The sequence below is a fragment of the Acomys minous genome (genome assembly GCF_964271855.1).
Source record: "Acomys minous genome assembly, chromosome: 11".
Classification (NCBI taxonomy): Eukaryota; Metazoa; Chordata; class Mammalia; order Rodentia; family Muridae; genus Acomys; species Acomys minous.
This window is the reverse complement of record NC_140492.1, coordinates 782,420-797,886: the sequence shown is the minus strand read 5'-3', so window position 1 is coordinate 797,886 and position 15,467 is coordinate 782,420. Positions and strand designations below refer to the sequence as shown.

The 15,467-nt window shown below is 48.2% G+C and overlaps 1 protein-coding gene across 5 annotated transcripts in view; it reads right to left on the bottom strand.

Moving 5' to 3' along the window:
• PRDM15 (PR/SET domain 15) overlaps positions 1 to 15,467 on the bottom strand; it is a 61,344-nt gene that overhangs the window by 20,216 nt on the left and 25,661 nt on the right. For 4 of the 5 annotated variants that reach the window (XM_084801187.1, XM_084801185.1, XM_084801186.1 and 1 more), the window contains 5 exons: positions 6,618 to 6,860; positions 2,979 to 3,108; positions 1,641 to 1,837; positions 1,328 to 1,422; positions 876 to 963 (listed from right to left, as the gene is read on the bottom strand). In XM_084801187.1, the coding sequence (XP_084657313.1) occupies positions 876 to 963; positions 1,328 to 1,422; positions 1,641 to 1,837; positions 2,979 to 3,108; positions 6,618 to 6,860 (753 nt within the window). The remainder of the gene's footprint in view (positions 1 to 875; positions 964 to 1,327; positions 1,423 to 1,640; positions 1,838 to 2,978; positions 3,109 to 6,617; positions 6,861 to 15,467) is intronic. The other variant, XM_084801189.1, reaches the window with a different exon arrangement.

The window sequence follows — 15,467 nt, the reverse complement described above, 5'->3', positions numbered from 1 at the left end:
GCGAACTCGGGGCTCCCTCTCTAGAGCACAGGCCATGCAGGCCTCAGCGAGCCGCCACTCCTTGGCCTACTTTCTGCCTGCACAGATTCCACAGTTTACTTACACTGGCCCAAGAGACAGTGTCTGAGCGCACCCAGGCCCCACAACCACAGCTGTCCTCCGAGCATGTGCAGCTCAGAGCACAGCAGCTTTTGACCTCATACAAAGATGGCTTCCACTTCCCTTCTGGAGAGCAGCAGATGGAAGCAGGCTCAGGATGCAACAACCTGGGCCAAGTGGCAACAAAACCTATGTCTGGGTGGCAGCAGGGGACACAGGTGCAGGGAGCTGATGGTGGGAGGAAAGCTCCCACAAGCCAGGTGGCCTTTCCCGTCTCAAGTCTTTGCATTTTTTCTCTCACACACTTCTAGAACAAACTCCGCATTGCTGCTCACCCTATCAACAAGGATGAGGGTCCTGCATCATGGTGGCCTCAGACACAGGGTCTGAGAATTAAGAACGGACATGAGACAACCCATCCTTTCCTCACTTAGGGGATGTTGCTTTAGATTTCGCCACTGGTTGAACAGTTCTGAATATTCCCTCCATTCCTTGATGTAAGAGGACCAGGGAGATGCAGCCCAGTGGGGCCTTTCTCCTGACACGGTGGGCAGGTGGCTGGGGCAGGGGCCTCACCTGCCCTGCAGTTGTGGAACTCCAGCAGGTGGCTGGGGCAGGGGCCTCACCTGTCCTACAGTTGTGGAACTCCAGCAGGTGGCTGGGGTAGGGGCCTCACCTGTCCTACAGTTGTGGAACTCCAGCAGGTAGCGGGGGCAGGGGCCTCACCTGTCCTACAGTTGTGGAACTCCAGCAGGTGGCTGGGGCAGGGGCCTCACCTGTCCTGCAGTTGTGGAACTCCAGCGCACTCTCCATTCGGAAGGTCTTCCCACAGCTGCCACAGCGATAGTGGTACTCACTGTCCACCTGCTCAAAGGGCACACGGTCAGCAAGGAAGATTACATGAGTTCATCACAGGTGCCCCCCTGGTGTGTGCTGTTCTAGTAACTTCTAGGGCTGGCTATCCCACAGTTTTCCTCTCCTGATCTAGTAGGAATACTCTTGCTGTCCAACTGTGTGAGAAAGAGAACCCCACACTCAGGTAAGTGCACCCCAAATGCCAGTTACCTATGTTCTCCCATGTTGTCTTTACTGTTTCTGTGAGCACTGCTAAGCTGGGCTCAGAATGCATGGGGTGGGGCAGAGGAACCTCCCTCTGGAACTGAGAGCTCCCCTACTGTGGGTCCTCTAGAAAACAGTTGCTTAGTCAGATGTCTGAGTGCCCACTCACCTCATTTCGGCTGTGCTTATAGGAGACATGTTGCTTTAAACTTTCCTTTCGGCTGAACAGTTTTGAACATTCTTCACATTTAAACAGCTTGTCACCTGAGGAACGAGCCAACAGAAGGCAGATTCACTGCTTTGGCCTTTCTCAGAGAGGTGCACCCATCTCTGAAACATGAAGCTTCTGTCTGGGTGGGGTGCCCCTGTGCTGGAGGCGACAGGCAGCCACAGGGCCACCCCTTGCAGCAGCTCTGCAGCAAGGACCCAGCGATGGATACACATTTTCCTGGCCCTGCCCCTTGGGCTGGGCAGGCACTCACCGTGCGCGCACTCACCGTGCGAGCGCACGTGCCGGCTCAGGTTGCTGCTGTTCTGGAAGACCTTGCTGCAGGTGCCACACTGATGGATTCGTTTATGCTCACCCAGCTGCCGGACGAGCTTCCGCCGGACGCCATGTCTGCTGGACAGAACCAAGCCCCTCTTGAGGGCAATGGTGCTGCTTGGATGATGCGTGAACCTGCCCAAGAGAGGAACAGCTGGTCAAGGAGAGGCGGGGGCTGGGTCCTCGGAGTGAAGGTTTCTGATCACAGTCATCTCAGAAGTTTCTCAGCCACATTTCCCAGCTATACTTGGTCAGTGAGGAGGAGAAGAACGGCAGAACTTGGAGCCACCCAGTCCCAGGTGGCACAGACACTCTGAGCACCTTCACGCTGGCTTCAGCACTGGCCACCAGCAGGCCTGAGCTCTACCTGTGTTCCAAGCATAGCAGCCCTGACTGCGGTCCCTGCCCTGACTTGGCCTCAGCTCTATTCCGCTTTATGATGACTCTGAACCTGACTTCTAAATGCTGCTTCATCCTGTTAAGCGTGCTTTTTCTGGTAAGGGCTTGAAATCCTCTGGGCAGTAAGAAAGGAAAGAAATAATAAACACATCCACATTTTCACAGGCTCACCAGGTGGATTCTGTCAACTCCAAAGGGCATAGAAAACACCAGCAGCTGAGTCAACTTCAGGGCGAAAACTCACCAGGGAATCATAACTGCGGTATAAACACTTCTTTCCCTCGCTCACAATAAAGAAAGCAGAGCAAGGCGTGAAACTGACTAAAATCCAGATACAGGCAACTGCAGAGCCATAGCAGGACCGCTCACACAGCTGGGGGCAAAGCCCCCAGGAGCCTCCATGGGAGAGCAGACAGAGCACGCACATGCATCAGTGTAACACGAGCCTTACAGAGGACATTCACACACACACTGTGACACAGAAGAGCATGTGCTGAGTAAAATAAGCCATTCATAGAAAGCAAACACTGTGTCTCTGCTGTCATGGGGGACATAGGCTAGAAATGGTGGGTGCTGAGGACATTTTCAGTTTGGGTAGATAAAAGGCTTGGGGGATGGACAGCCACAGTTGTGTCTGAACTGTGTCCTTAAAGAGTTGTGACAGTGAATATTCTGTCATGTGTTTTAAGGGAAAAAAGTTTTCACAGTGAGTGAACTATGACACTATGGAACTCCTGGGGCTCAGAACACACACTTCTGGCCAGAAGAGATGAAGCCTGCTGTGGGGTCAGAGGTGGGAGGCACCTTCCCTCCAGCACCAATTAGCTGTTCCCTGTGCTCCCTCCCCAAGCACCAGCCATGTACAGTCAGGACTTACTTTGGCACTGAGCTGACTTCATTTGTGGGGGTGGCAAGCTTCCCCAAGACTAGCTCCATTATCCGTTCATCTGGCGTCGCACTCACAGGCTCATCTGGGGGGATCTCGGTAATGATCTCTGCCACGTGCTCTGTGCAAAAGGGTGTGACCAAAGAGTCATCACCAGTATAAGGGACAGATTGTAACAACCCCAGGAGAAGCACTGCCCCTGGGGGCACATCCTGAGTGTGGATGCAACAGGGATAAAAGCAAAACACTTTAGTATTTAAACATTTATTTGTATATAAAGTACGTTTTTAGTCCAAACCAAAGTTGCACTTCATGTCTTGAAAAGCCCAAGCATCACATTATTTCAGCCTCTCCTGACTCTACCCAGGACAGTCCTGGTAAACAGCAGACGGATATACAGTGAGATCTTGTAGCTTATTAAATGAACTCTGACAGAGATTTACATGTATGACCAGTCATCTTGAGGATGTTCAAAGGTGAGTAAACGTTCTATTTAGAGCCACATCCGAAATGGGATAACATTAAACATGGAGATTACACAGAAGAAACTTTCAATCATTGTCCTTCTATTTTTTGAAATAGGGTCTCATGTAGCCAGGGCTAGCCTTGAACTTATAATGTAGTCAAGGATAACCCTGGACATCTGAATTCTCGGCATGTGCACCGTGCTCAGTGTCTATGGTGCTGGGCACAGACCCTGTGCTCTGTGCATACCAGGCAGACAACAAGCTGAGTCACACCCCAGACCCTGAGCCACTGGTTTATTTATTTCTTTTTCTTTTTTTTTTTTCCCCACTGCACTCTGACCAGTTTTCCCTCCCTTCACTCCTTCCAGCCCCCTCCCATGCCTTCTCCTCCCAAGCATAGCAAAGGAACATAGCAAAACAAGGTACAATATGACTAGGCACAACCCTCATGTCAAGGCTGGGTGAGGCAACCTAGGAGGAGGAAGAGGATCCCAAGAGCAGGCAAAGAGTCAGAGACAACCCCACTCCCACTGTTAGTTCTAAAAACACCAAACTAACAGTCATAACAGATATGCAGGGGACCCAGCGCAGACCCGTGCAGGTGCAGGGAGTTCTCTGCCTCAGTCTCTGTGAGCCCCTATGAGGCCTGCTTAGCTGGGTCTGTGGGTTGTGTTCTCCTTGTGTCCTGGGCCCCTCTGGCTCCTACAATTCTTCTCCCCCCTTTGCGGTGTTCCCCAAGCTCCATGGAGAGGGACCCATGGAGAGCTCCAATTTGAGCTTCCTCTCCACCTAACGTTTGGCTGTGGGTCTCTGTATCTGCTCCCACCAGTGGCCAGGAGATGCCTCTCTGGAGCCACTGGCTTCACCTACTGTTACCAATTGCAAGTGACAGCCAGGAAGTAGTTCCTTCTGTTCCTTCCTGTCTACAGAGGCAAGGAAATCCCACTGGGAGCTCAAACCACTCCTGCTCATGTACAGATGCGTCCGAATGGTTCAGAGAACAGGCAATAGCCAAAGAGAGGAGGAAACAGGGAAGGCGGGAGTGTTCCTTGAAAGCTGCTCTTCTAGTCTCTTTTCAATTTCAAAGCTGCTTCTCATTTCCCCAATGGCAAAGGTAATAAAGAGCATCAGTGCCGGTTGCACAGGCAGCAGGGGTAAGACACCTTGTCCCATGTGAGGTGGACGGAGCATCAGAGAGGCCCGTGTGAGGTGGACCGAGCATTAGAGAGAGAGCCAGGCAGCAGGAAAGGGGCTGTACGAGGACAGTGGTTTTCCAGGGACATGTACAAGCAACAGAGTGAATCCCTGCAAATTTAGCTGAGGGTTCAGCATAACCAAAGAAGCAGCCCAGGCCGGTGAGATGGCTCAAGTGGTGTGCTGGCTTGTTTTATGTCAACTTGGCACACACTAGAGTCATCTGAAGGGAGGGGACCCTCAATTGAGAAAATGCCTCCATAAGATCCAGCTGTAGGTTATTTTCTTAATTAGTGATTGTGGTGGTGGCATCCCTGAGCGGGCGGACCTGGGTTCTGTAAGAAAGCAGGCTGAGCAAGCCAGTAAGCGGTCTCCACAGCCCTGCATCAGCTCCTCCTCCGGCTCTTGCCGTGACTTCAGTCAATGATGGACAACGATATGGAAGTGTGAGCCAAATAAACCCTTTACCCCCCAGTTTGTTTTGGTCACGGTGTTTCATCACAGCAATAGTGACCCTAACTAGGACAGAAACTGATACCAGGATCATGGGTTATTTCTGTGACAGACCTGACCACGCTGTTTTGGGGAGGACTTTGGAACGACTTTGGAAGGACTCTGGAACTTGGGGCTAGAAAGCCACTGAGGAATATTCAAAGGTTGGTGAGCTTTTCTGTGGGAGCTCAGCGGATAACGATGCTGAGAGGAGGATAGACAGCAGAAGCTTGTGGTGTTCCAGAGAGAAGCTGGAGAGGCCCTTAAAGACTTTATTAGGGTTATTATTTTGTGATGAAAATCCACAGTTCAAGAATCAGCTGTAGCTAACAAGGGACCAGAACCACTGAAGTGAAAACCTCTGCTTTACTACGACAATTGATGGTGGTCAGCTGAAGCAAAGAAATCAGTGGTGATTAAAAAAAGACCATCGTCACTGAGGTGAAATCTTCTGGGAAGTGTTCAGAGTCAGCATACAGAAGCCGTGTTTCAGAGACAGTCAAGGTTGTTGTCAGCTGGGTAGTCTAAGGAGTCACCCAGGTGGCACTGGTTTTGAAGGCATGAAGGACGCATGAAGAACAGCTGAGGCTTGGCACTGAGAGAGGCCAGGGGAGCCACTGGTGAAGAAAGTATTTAACTTAAATTTTATTTTACAGGCTTCCACAGCTCAGAGACTGATATGAGAGAGAGAGAGAGAGAGAGAGAGAGAGAGAGAGAGAGAGAGAGAGAGAGAAGAGAGAGAGGAGAGAGATTGATTTTGGAATTTTACAAAGACTTTGAATTTTATTAGACTAAATTTTAAAGTGGTAAAGATATCTACTGTGCAAGCCTGGCCTTGCCCTCATAGAGCTGAAAGAGAACAAAGTTATCTTCTGGCTTTTGTATATGCCATGGTCTGTTTGGCACATACATACATACATACACACATACAAACATACATGTTTAAAAAGAAGAGGGCCATGACCAGCAACATGTCCGCCCATAAGCAGTGGGCAACAAATACTGAGAATCACATGATGGGACTAGGTGATGCTGGGCAAACAGAAGAGCTGTGACTGACAGCCATGACATGGCCAAGACTCACACCAGAGGCAGTGCAACACACAAACACCAGCCAGGCACCATGGCAAGGCTGTGCCATCCCAGCTCCTCAAAAGGCTGAGTGGGTAGAGTTTAAAGTCAGCCTGGGTTACATGCTAAGCTTAAGGCCAACTACAGCAAGACTGTCAGAAAACAAAACAAAGCAAAATTCAATAAATAAGATTTAAGAAGCCAGACTAAGGGCTCCAGTCCTGCGGAGACAATGGCTATCCAGGAGTCCTTTAGTGTAAAAGATTCTGCATGATAATCATACTTTAACAGCTGATTGACGGACTGGAGACGACATACGCTCCTACCTCACCAGCGCCCCCTGCCAGGATGGTCACCCAGGAAACTAAGAGGTGATGAGGAACATAGCACCCGCCCCAGCACTCACCTGCAGGCTCCTTGTCTTTGATGATGACCAGGGGCTGCTCAGCTCTGGGCACTTTGGGTTTCCTTCCCCTTCGAGGCTTTTTCTTAGGCTCTTTGGTGACCATGACACTCTGGATGCTTTTGCTCTCAGCTGCTGTGGGAGGCTCCATCCTGGGTGCATCAGGCTCCTTCTCAGAAGCCGCCTCATGCTGCTGGCCACCTGTAGGAAGGCTTTTGGTTTGCTCCAGGTGACCCAAGAGATGCTCTGTAAGAGGAGAAGGGCCGGTGATGACACAGTAGGAGGATGAGCTCCTGCCGGCTCAGCACCTGCTTCACTGCGGCAGGTCTCTACTGTGTTTGTTGAGTGTGCCCTCTGCACAGGACATGAGCTATTTTCATTGCTCTGAAAGCAAAATGGCTCCACCACATACACACAGCTTCAGACTGTGCTTCCCTCATCTGACACACTCAGGACCAGACAGCTCCGCATCATGGTAGACTGTAATTTTAGAAATTTATGGTGCTTCAGATTTTGAACTTTCAAGCAAACAGCCGATGTGTTTGTTTATGTACTAACGACTGTTGTGTGGCACAGACCGACCTCGACTTCTGATCCTTCTGTCTCTACCTTCAAGTGCCACCATGTCCCTTTTTATGCAGTAACAGGGCTTCCAGAACTTTGCCACGTGGGTCGCATCCCGCTTCCTGAAGCAATGCTTGGAAATGAGAGCAGGCAGGGCATGATGTCACTGTGAGGCAGGCTGTGAGTGCAGAAGGGCACATGCTCACATGCTGGTGCAGCTCACGGTTTTACTCACTGAAACTATCGCAGCTTTGACTCACTTCCTTGGCTGTCTGTATTTTCTAACTTTCCCACAGTGTGTGACACACTAAGACGGAAGCACCTACAGAGGACAACTTCATAAAGCACTTAAAGCAAACATTTTTTTCTTTCTTTCTTTTCTTCATCCTCCCCTCGAGACATGGTTTCTCTGTGTAGCCCTGGCTGTCCTGGAACTCTCTGTAGACCAGCATGGCCTCAATTTAAGAGATCAGCCTGCCTCTGCCTTCCAAGCGCTGGGATTAAAGGTGTGCTTTACCACCGCCTGACTAAACATTTCTTTATAAACCCTACAAGAAAGCAAAATGGCTTTGCTTATTTACAGCTGAGAGAAAGCCTCCAAGACCACCCAGGAAAAGGCAAGGAGGCAGGATGTCACCTAGGAGGAAGTGAGCAAATGTGGCTGGGTCATAGGGTATCAGATGACAGGAAGAGGAAGTGACAGGGAAAGTGGGTGACTAAGAATGCACATGACAGAGGCACCACTGTGCCTAGAGCTGGTTCCTCCCTCTGCAAATGTGAGTTGATTCAGCACCGGTATCAAGCTAAGTAGCCATTATCTATGATTTGTCCAGCATTAGAGATTCTATGGTAGGTGGGAGGCCCCAAGGAGCAAGCCTGTGAGGAAAAGCTAATGTGATCTGGCACCTAGTAAAACAAGCTTACAGGAGTCCACTAGCTGAAAATGAATGGGAAGGGAAGCAAAACAGAACACACACACACACACACACACACACACACACACACACACACACACACACTGAAAATACAGGTTGAACAGTATTAAAGCAAACAAGACTCTACCAATCACACAAAGGGAACTTAAAACCAAAGCAAAGGACACAGCAAGAGTGAAATCAGAGGCCCTAGGGCCTCACAGGTCATCACAAAGCTTGGGACTAAGAGACAGACTTGAGTCTACTCTGGACCCAGGCACAGAGCAACACAGATTCAAGTTTACATGGAATCTGTGAGGGAGACGTGGATCCACTCTACACTGGGCCCAGGTACTGGCATAATAGAGACTGAAGTTTACATAGGGCCCAGGTTCTGAGCCAGTCAGTAAGTCCTGGTTTGTGTCAAGATTCCTGTGGGGTCCGCGACCCAGGAAAATAGAAGCTACAGCGGTCTATGATTCATTTACTCTCATGCTTATTTCTTTATTGTGTGTGCAGGTGTGCTCAGACCAGGGCGTACAAGTGAGGCTCAGAGGACAACTTGTGGGAGCTGGTTCTCTCCTTCCCGGGACTGAACTCAGGTGGGCAGGCTTGGTAGCAAGCACCTTTACCTGCTACACCAACTCACTGCCCTCTTCCAAGGTTTTAGAGAGGAAAGGCATATAAAATGATATGATATAAAATGACTCCCATAAGGAACTGAAGCCCCAGTGCAGGTATGTGACACAAATATATACCATTGAAGCTAAAACAAAACAACAAAACCCTTCACATCCTAGTGAAAAATGAAACCTCAACTCTGAAGAAGAGGAGGTGGAGGAGGAAGAAAACACACACACACACACACACACACACACACACACACACACACACACACACACACACACACACTACCGGTCCACAGGGAAAACACAATGGAGCAGGACAAGGGGAGGAACCCTTGCTAAGCACATCATCAAAGCAACCGAACCCAAAGCAGTTACCCACCACAACCCAGAAAGCTTAGCAGCAAAGCAACCACTAGGTTATCCTGTGGCATTAAAACCAGAAAGACTGGAATTCCAAGATCACAACACAAGCTAAGGGTGAACTGGACTGGAGAGGGCAGACATAACCAAGTAAAGAATGAAGAGTTTGGGAGAAAGGCTAAGATAACTGAGAAATAGCAAACAAATGAGAAAAGTAAGCAAAGAAAACTTTTATAAGACTAAGATACATCGATACAACTTAAAAACATGACTCTATTGAAAAAGTAATCAGGCTGGAGAGATGGCTCAGCGGTTAAGAGCACTGACTGCTCTTCTAGAGGTCCTGAGTTCAATTCCCAGCAACCACATGGTGGCTCACAACCATCTGTAATATGAGCAGATGCTCTCTTCTGGTCTGCAGGTGTACATGCAGGCAAAATATTGTATACATAATAATAAATAAGTAAATACATAAATCTTTTTAAAAAGAAAAAGAAAAGGTAATCTCTTAAAGCAGAGACCCCTGAGATGGACAGGTGGGAAAGACCTAGAAATAGGAGCGAGAAGGCAGAGATGTGGCTTTAACTCCACAAGATGGTTTAAGGCAGGTATGCAGAGCCTTCAAAGAGAGAACTGAGAGCAGAGGAAAACAATGCCTGAGACACGAACACAGAGCTGTGCACAGTAGACAGACGCTGTGACTCTTCAGGTCCAGGGTCCAAAGCGTGGAGAGTAAATCAACGGGACAGAAGCGCTGGGGATAGTGAACTGACTGAGTGTTTGCCTTGCTCACAGGAAGCCCTGGGCCTGATGCCCAGCACTGCATAAACAGGGGTGGCGTACGTCACATCCCTGTAATCCCGGCACTCAGAAGCTTAAAGAAGGACCAAGAGAGATCTTGTCTCAGAAATCAGTAAATAAATGCCTGAGAAGTTGGGGGTGGAGAGATGGCTAAGTGGTTAAGAGCACTGGCTGTTCCTTTAGAGGACCTGGGTTCAATTTCCAGGACCCACACGACAGCTCACAACTGTCTATAGCTCCAGTTCCAGGAAATCTGACACCCATACACATATTGACATGCAGGCAAAAATACCAATGTACATTTAAAAAAATCAAGAACAAAAAAGAACCTTAATAGTGCATGGGAAGGCCACTCACTAACCCTGCCTACCACACTCACCAAACCTACGCCCCTGTGGTTTGTGTTTGATTTGCTATGCGCTCTGGTGGGTACAGAAATCTACCACGAAAGGAGATGATAATACAATTTCTCCTCATACAGCTGCCAGTCTTTGCTTTAAGGATTTCTAGACTATGTCATATTATATGTGAGAATTTAGATGCAATGATGAATAAAATATGGAAAGGAGCTAGTACAGCTCTTAGGGAATTTTTCAGTGTTTATGTTAAAAAAAAAAACAACTAAAAATCATTGAGTGTAGCTGGTCTTTGCTACTTTGTGGGTTCTTCTTTTTCCCACACTTTATATACCCCCCACCCACCTGCACCCTGGTTTCATCCTCTATCACTAGACAGGAGAGAAAGGAGGATAGAGGGGAAAGGGAGAGAGACAGGTATCCTTTAATCCAATTTCTTTTCTTTTTTCCTTCTTTGAGCTCAACTACTAACAAAGCACAACTAACCCCCTTGAGCGACTAAAAACCACCCTCCCCGCCTCTCAGAGCCCTAGCACTCATATTCCCTCTGAAAAGTTCCCAAAATTCCACAATCACAGAAACTATCTGCAGCTGGCAAAGCCACACCTAGAGCATGAGGCAAATCACAGTCAGCTGCTGTAGACAGTCTGAAGCAAGCTCCACATTCCCATACCTCGGATTAAAACGAAAGCACATTCTTACAATATTTCTGTATTTTTAAAGAAACCAAAATTCCAAAATTGTCACTATAACTGAGTAAAAACCTTCACCTTAACCAAAAAAACAAAAAAGGAGGAGGAGGAAGAGGAGGAAAAAAGAAACACAAAGGAGGCAGGCTTCGTGGCACAGGCCTGTAGGAAATGAAAAAAAAGTCAAAGAGTAAGTGCAGAGCCAGTCTGGGGAACATGAAACCCTGTCACAAAAAAACCCAAAAATAAATGATAAATCATCAGAAGTTACTTTTTGAAAATGAAAATACAGTAAGAAGTAAGTGAAGTATAAAGCTGTTGACATGAAAAGACTGACAATATTGGTGATAAGAAGTCCAAAGAGAAAGGTGCCATTACAGAAAACAGCAAACAGCAGTCTCCTGCCCCACCCTATCCACCCATTCACACCTACAGAGGATACTTCCAGGAAACCAAGGCTATCAAAACCCACAGACACCGATGACCCTTACATAAAATGGCACAGTATTTGCAAAAACCAATACATGTGCCATACACATTAACACTTAAAACACCAAAACGCAGTAAAAAATGCTATGCGAACAGTTACTTTTCTACCTTCAGGGAATGACAAGAAAACAAAAACAAAACCCTGTGTCTACTAACACTTTAACCGCTGAGCCATCTCTCCAGGCCCTACTAACATTTTAAGACAAAGTATGGAGATTCTGCTTCCTATACATGCTGTTTTCTTCTTAGACCTCAGACTCCTCCCAATTCTATTAAAAAAAAAAATCAGATCAGTTTTGGTATAAGCCAACAACCGGTGTTTGCAGGACCACGGCCACAAGGACCTATCCACAGTTGAGCCACAAAGCATTTGTGGTAAGCTTTCTTTACCTGTAGCTAATTACAGCCTTAACTTCCATCACTCACTCACTGTCTCATGTCTGCTACTAGTTTGTATACGCTCTGCCTCTCTCCTCTCTCTCTGTCACAGTTATCTTCTGAATTTCTCTCCTGTTCCTCCCAGAGCTCTCTGCTCTCTCTAAATTGGGCTGGTGACCTACACATCTGTTTCCTATTCCCTGCAAGGGACTCTTTTCCCTTTCCCTATGTGTAGAAGCCATGCACACTGCTTTGGGCAGGGTAGCAGGTAAAACACAACAGAGGTGCTGGGATCTCAGAAGCTACACATTTGGGCTCTGGAATCCAGCGTTAGTGTGGGTAACAATGTCTTCATCGAGTGATCTGATGACGACAGCCTGCATGCTCCAGGGTTCTCCTCACTGGATGTGTTGAGCATCTGCTCTAGGTTGCTGACCGTGAAGAGTCTGCCTCCTGTCTTAACAGTGTCTTTGTTTTTAATGGCTTACCCTCCAACGGTTTGTTTTTCTCTAGCCCTATGATTAGGTTCCATGGCAGCATAGGGGTCTTTGTCATTTGTCACAATCCTGGCCTGGTGGGTCCTACTAGGTTGTAAACTTGCGTCCTTTAGTGTTTTCTTGCTGACTAATTATCTATTTATCTGGTTTGTTTTTGAGACAGTATCTCATGTAAACCAGGGTAATCTCAAACTTACTATGGAGTTGAAGGTAACTTTAATTCTGGATCCTTCCACCTCTGCCTCTTGAGGACTGGGGTTACAGGCGATGTGACCTATGTCTGGTTTTGGGAATGCTGGGGACTGAACTCAGGGTTTGTGGTGCTGGGCAACCATTTTATCAACTGAAGTCCATCCCCAGTCCACTGACTGGTTCTTATTGCCTGTCCCTTTCTCTTACAGGGCGCTCCTGGCCACCTGCAGAGTGTGAGGCCACCCTCCAGTCTCTGTATCTCTTCTGCTTGCATGCTCCATGTTTTGTGTTTTTGGACACTTTTCTACCGACTTTATGTCTATTACCACAGTTCTTGTTTTCATGTCCTGACAAAACCATGCTGATTGCTTCAGCAATAGCCTCCTCTTACCCGAAGAATGCAGTGTCACATGGCCAACTCTCACCTGAGTGACAACTTCAGCTTGGAGGGTTTTTTTTTGGGGGGGGGGGTTGTTTTCAGATTCCTCAGACAAGTTGTTTGGTCTCCTGCTCATGTTCAGTTTTCTTCCAGTATTTAGAGTCTTACTCTGCAGGATGGTCAGGGGCTGAGCAGTCCCACTGGCAGGTCCTTCATCTCCCTAGTTAGCTTCTACAGAGAAATCCCGCCTCCCTATCTGGGGCCTGAGCCAGCTCCACCACTCTAAGAGGAGAAAATGAAGAAGTCTGAAGCTGTCCAAATTCCAACATCTGACCCTGTGAGTCCCTGTTCTCTGTGCTACATACTTTGGGGTCCCCAGTCTCAAGTTTCTCTCAAGGGTGGACACATTCTGCTGATGGAAGCAGAGATGCTGCTGGGTGGGGCCAGGACAGGGTTGGGGCAGACCAGGAGGCCAGGGCTCTAAGCAGGCCAACAGTTTGTGCTTCTCTGACCTCTCCTCCCAGGCTCCTTACATTCCCCAAGCTCTGCAGGGGCAGACATGTTTCTTGAATGTCCTATCGCTGGCTTTGGCTTCTCTGTTTTGCAAGCTTAATGCTGCTACAAACACATCCTGACATCTTTTCAACCTTGCCCAGTGCTCCCAACTTCTCCTTTCTTTGTTCTTGCATTTAAGTGGAGTAGAATTCCAGGAGGGCACCAAAGCCAGTACACTCACTATTGCCTCATGTTTAATCAGACATCCCTAAGTGGTCTCCTGAGACAAGGGCAGGGCTCCCCAAGGGAACACAGGAAATGACAGCATTAGGTAAAAGGTCAAGAACAGCAGCCTGTGCTTCCCTTCCCGTGCTGTCCAACCTCAGTTGGTCCCCTGGTGCTCGGCATGGTGGGCCTGACTTTAAAAGACACATGCTGACCCTCACCTGCCTGCAGCCATATATGTTCTAAGCTCAATCATGAATAAACGCATGAAATCTGTTCAAGTCCATCTGGTTTTGAAGTTAGCCAACCACAGAGAGGGGAGACACCACCATAGGTTGGAGTCTAAACAACAAAGCCAGTTTCCCACAGGAGGCAAGGCAGCTTCAGGTCCACTGCTGTCGTAGCTAAGATAGAGACTGTGGATTCACATTCTCCTACTGGACATAGTATGAACCAATAAAGCCTATCTGCCATAGAACTGTGTACCAATGCCATGTCATTTGGCTCTCGAATTGTCCTCAAAGCCAGTCTGCAGGGAACAAAAGGCCCCTCCACCCCAGCCCAGTTAGTTTCCCAGAGACTCAGCTCTGCATCCCTCTTCTTTTGATCAGCTCACCGCCCAGACCCTCAACGATCAGGTAACCCACCAGACACCAAGGCAAGGGTTGCAGGAGAAAGAAGAGCCTCATGATCCCATGGTAGTAGTAGAGCCTGGGCAACACTGCCTGCATTGAGCATGGCTCCAGCATGTGCAACCACACAGCCTGGGCAGGTGGGCTATTCACTCAGCCTCAGTCTGTTTATCCAGAAAATGCTATCATGGCTGTACAGACTGTTATGAGACTGTTATATGTCAATGCAAGTATATAGTAAGAAGAGTCACCTTAGCTGGCATCTGGGAACACTGACCTAGCTCTACTACCAGAATGAAGGGAAGCTTTTTCCTCAACTAAAACTGGTCACCAAGGAAAATTACCCAGTGAATCAAATAGCCTTTCTCGACCAGGGCTGAGTGACCATATATGTGTAATGTCTCTGTACCTTCTGGTTTCCACAGAGAGGCCTTGCCCTCACTTAAAGGGTATGCATGCTCTTTCACAAACCCAGCACTCTTAAGCCTGGAAGCAACAGCTGGAGAGACACCTTAGTGGCTGAGAGTTCTTGCTGCCCATCAAGAGACCAAGGTTCATGTCTCAGCACCTGCACCACAGCTCTCAGCCCTCTGTAGCTCAGGGTTCCAGGGAATCTAACTGCCCTCTTACGGCTTCTATGGACACTGGAGACAGGTGGCTCACAGACATGCATGCATACACATAAAAGGAAGAGGAGGAGGAGAACAAAGAAGAAGAATCTGGCAGCTACTCACATTCCCATCTGTGAACACAGGTGATTTTCCACAGGCAGAGGACAAGTTAAGGACAAGATTAGGAAGACAGGCCAGGAACACAAGAACAGACAGCCATGATCCTTACGAGATGTGTAAGTCCTGCCTCATGACCAAAATGTCTCCTGGAAATGCTCACATTAGCATTTCTGTAGCTAAAATCTAACTAGAAAGAACCTTCCCATAGATTCCAGAACATTCCAATCACTGATTTCCTCATGTTACAAGAGCAGAACACAGTTGTCCCTGTCACATCCTTGAAGTTGCTAACCAGTGGCCCCCTTGGGGTTTGGTCCGTATGTTCTGTATGTGACAAAGGTCACAGCTTTCACACCTAGCTTCCTTGTAGCTTATATGACTGGCATCTTTCTCTACTGCCCACCAGAGAGGCTCTCAGGATACTGTAGGGGATGGAGTAGATTTTTTCCCCCCATGGCCATCTCCAGGGAGCCTGAGGTAACATGATGTCCTGAAGATAGACAGGGGGAGATGGTCAGATAC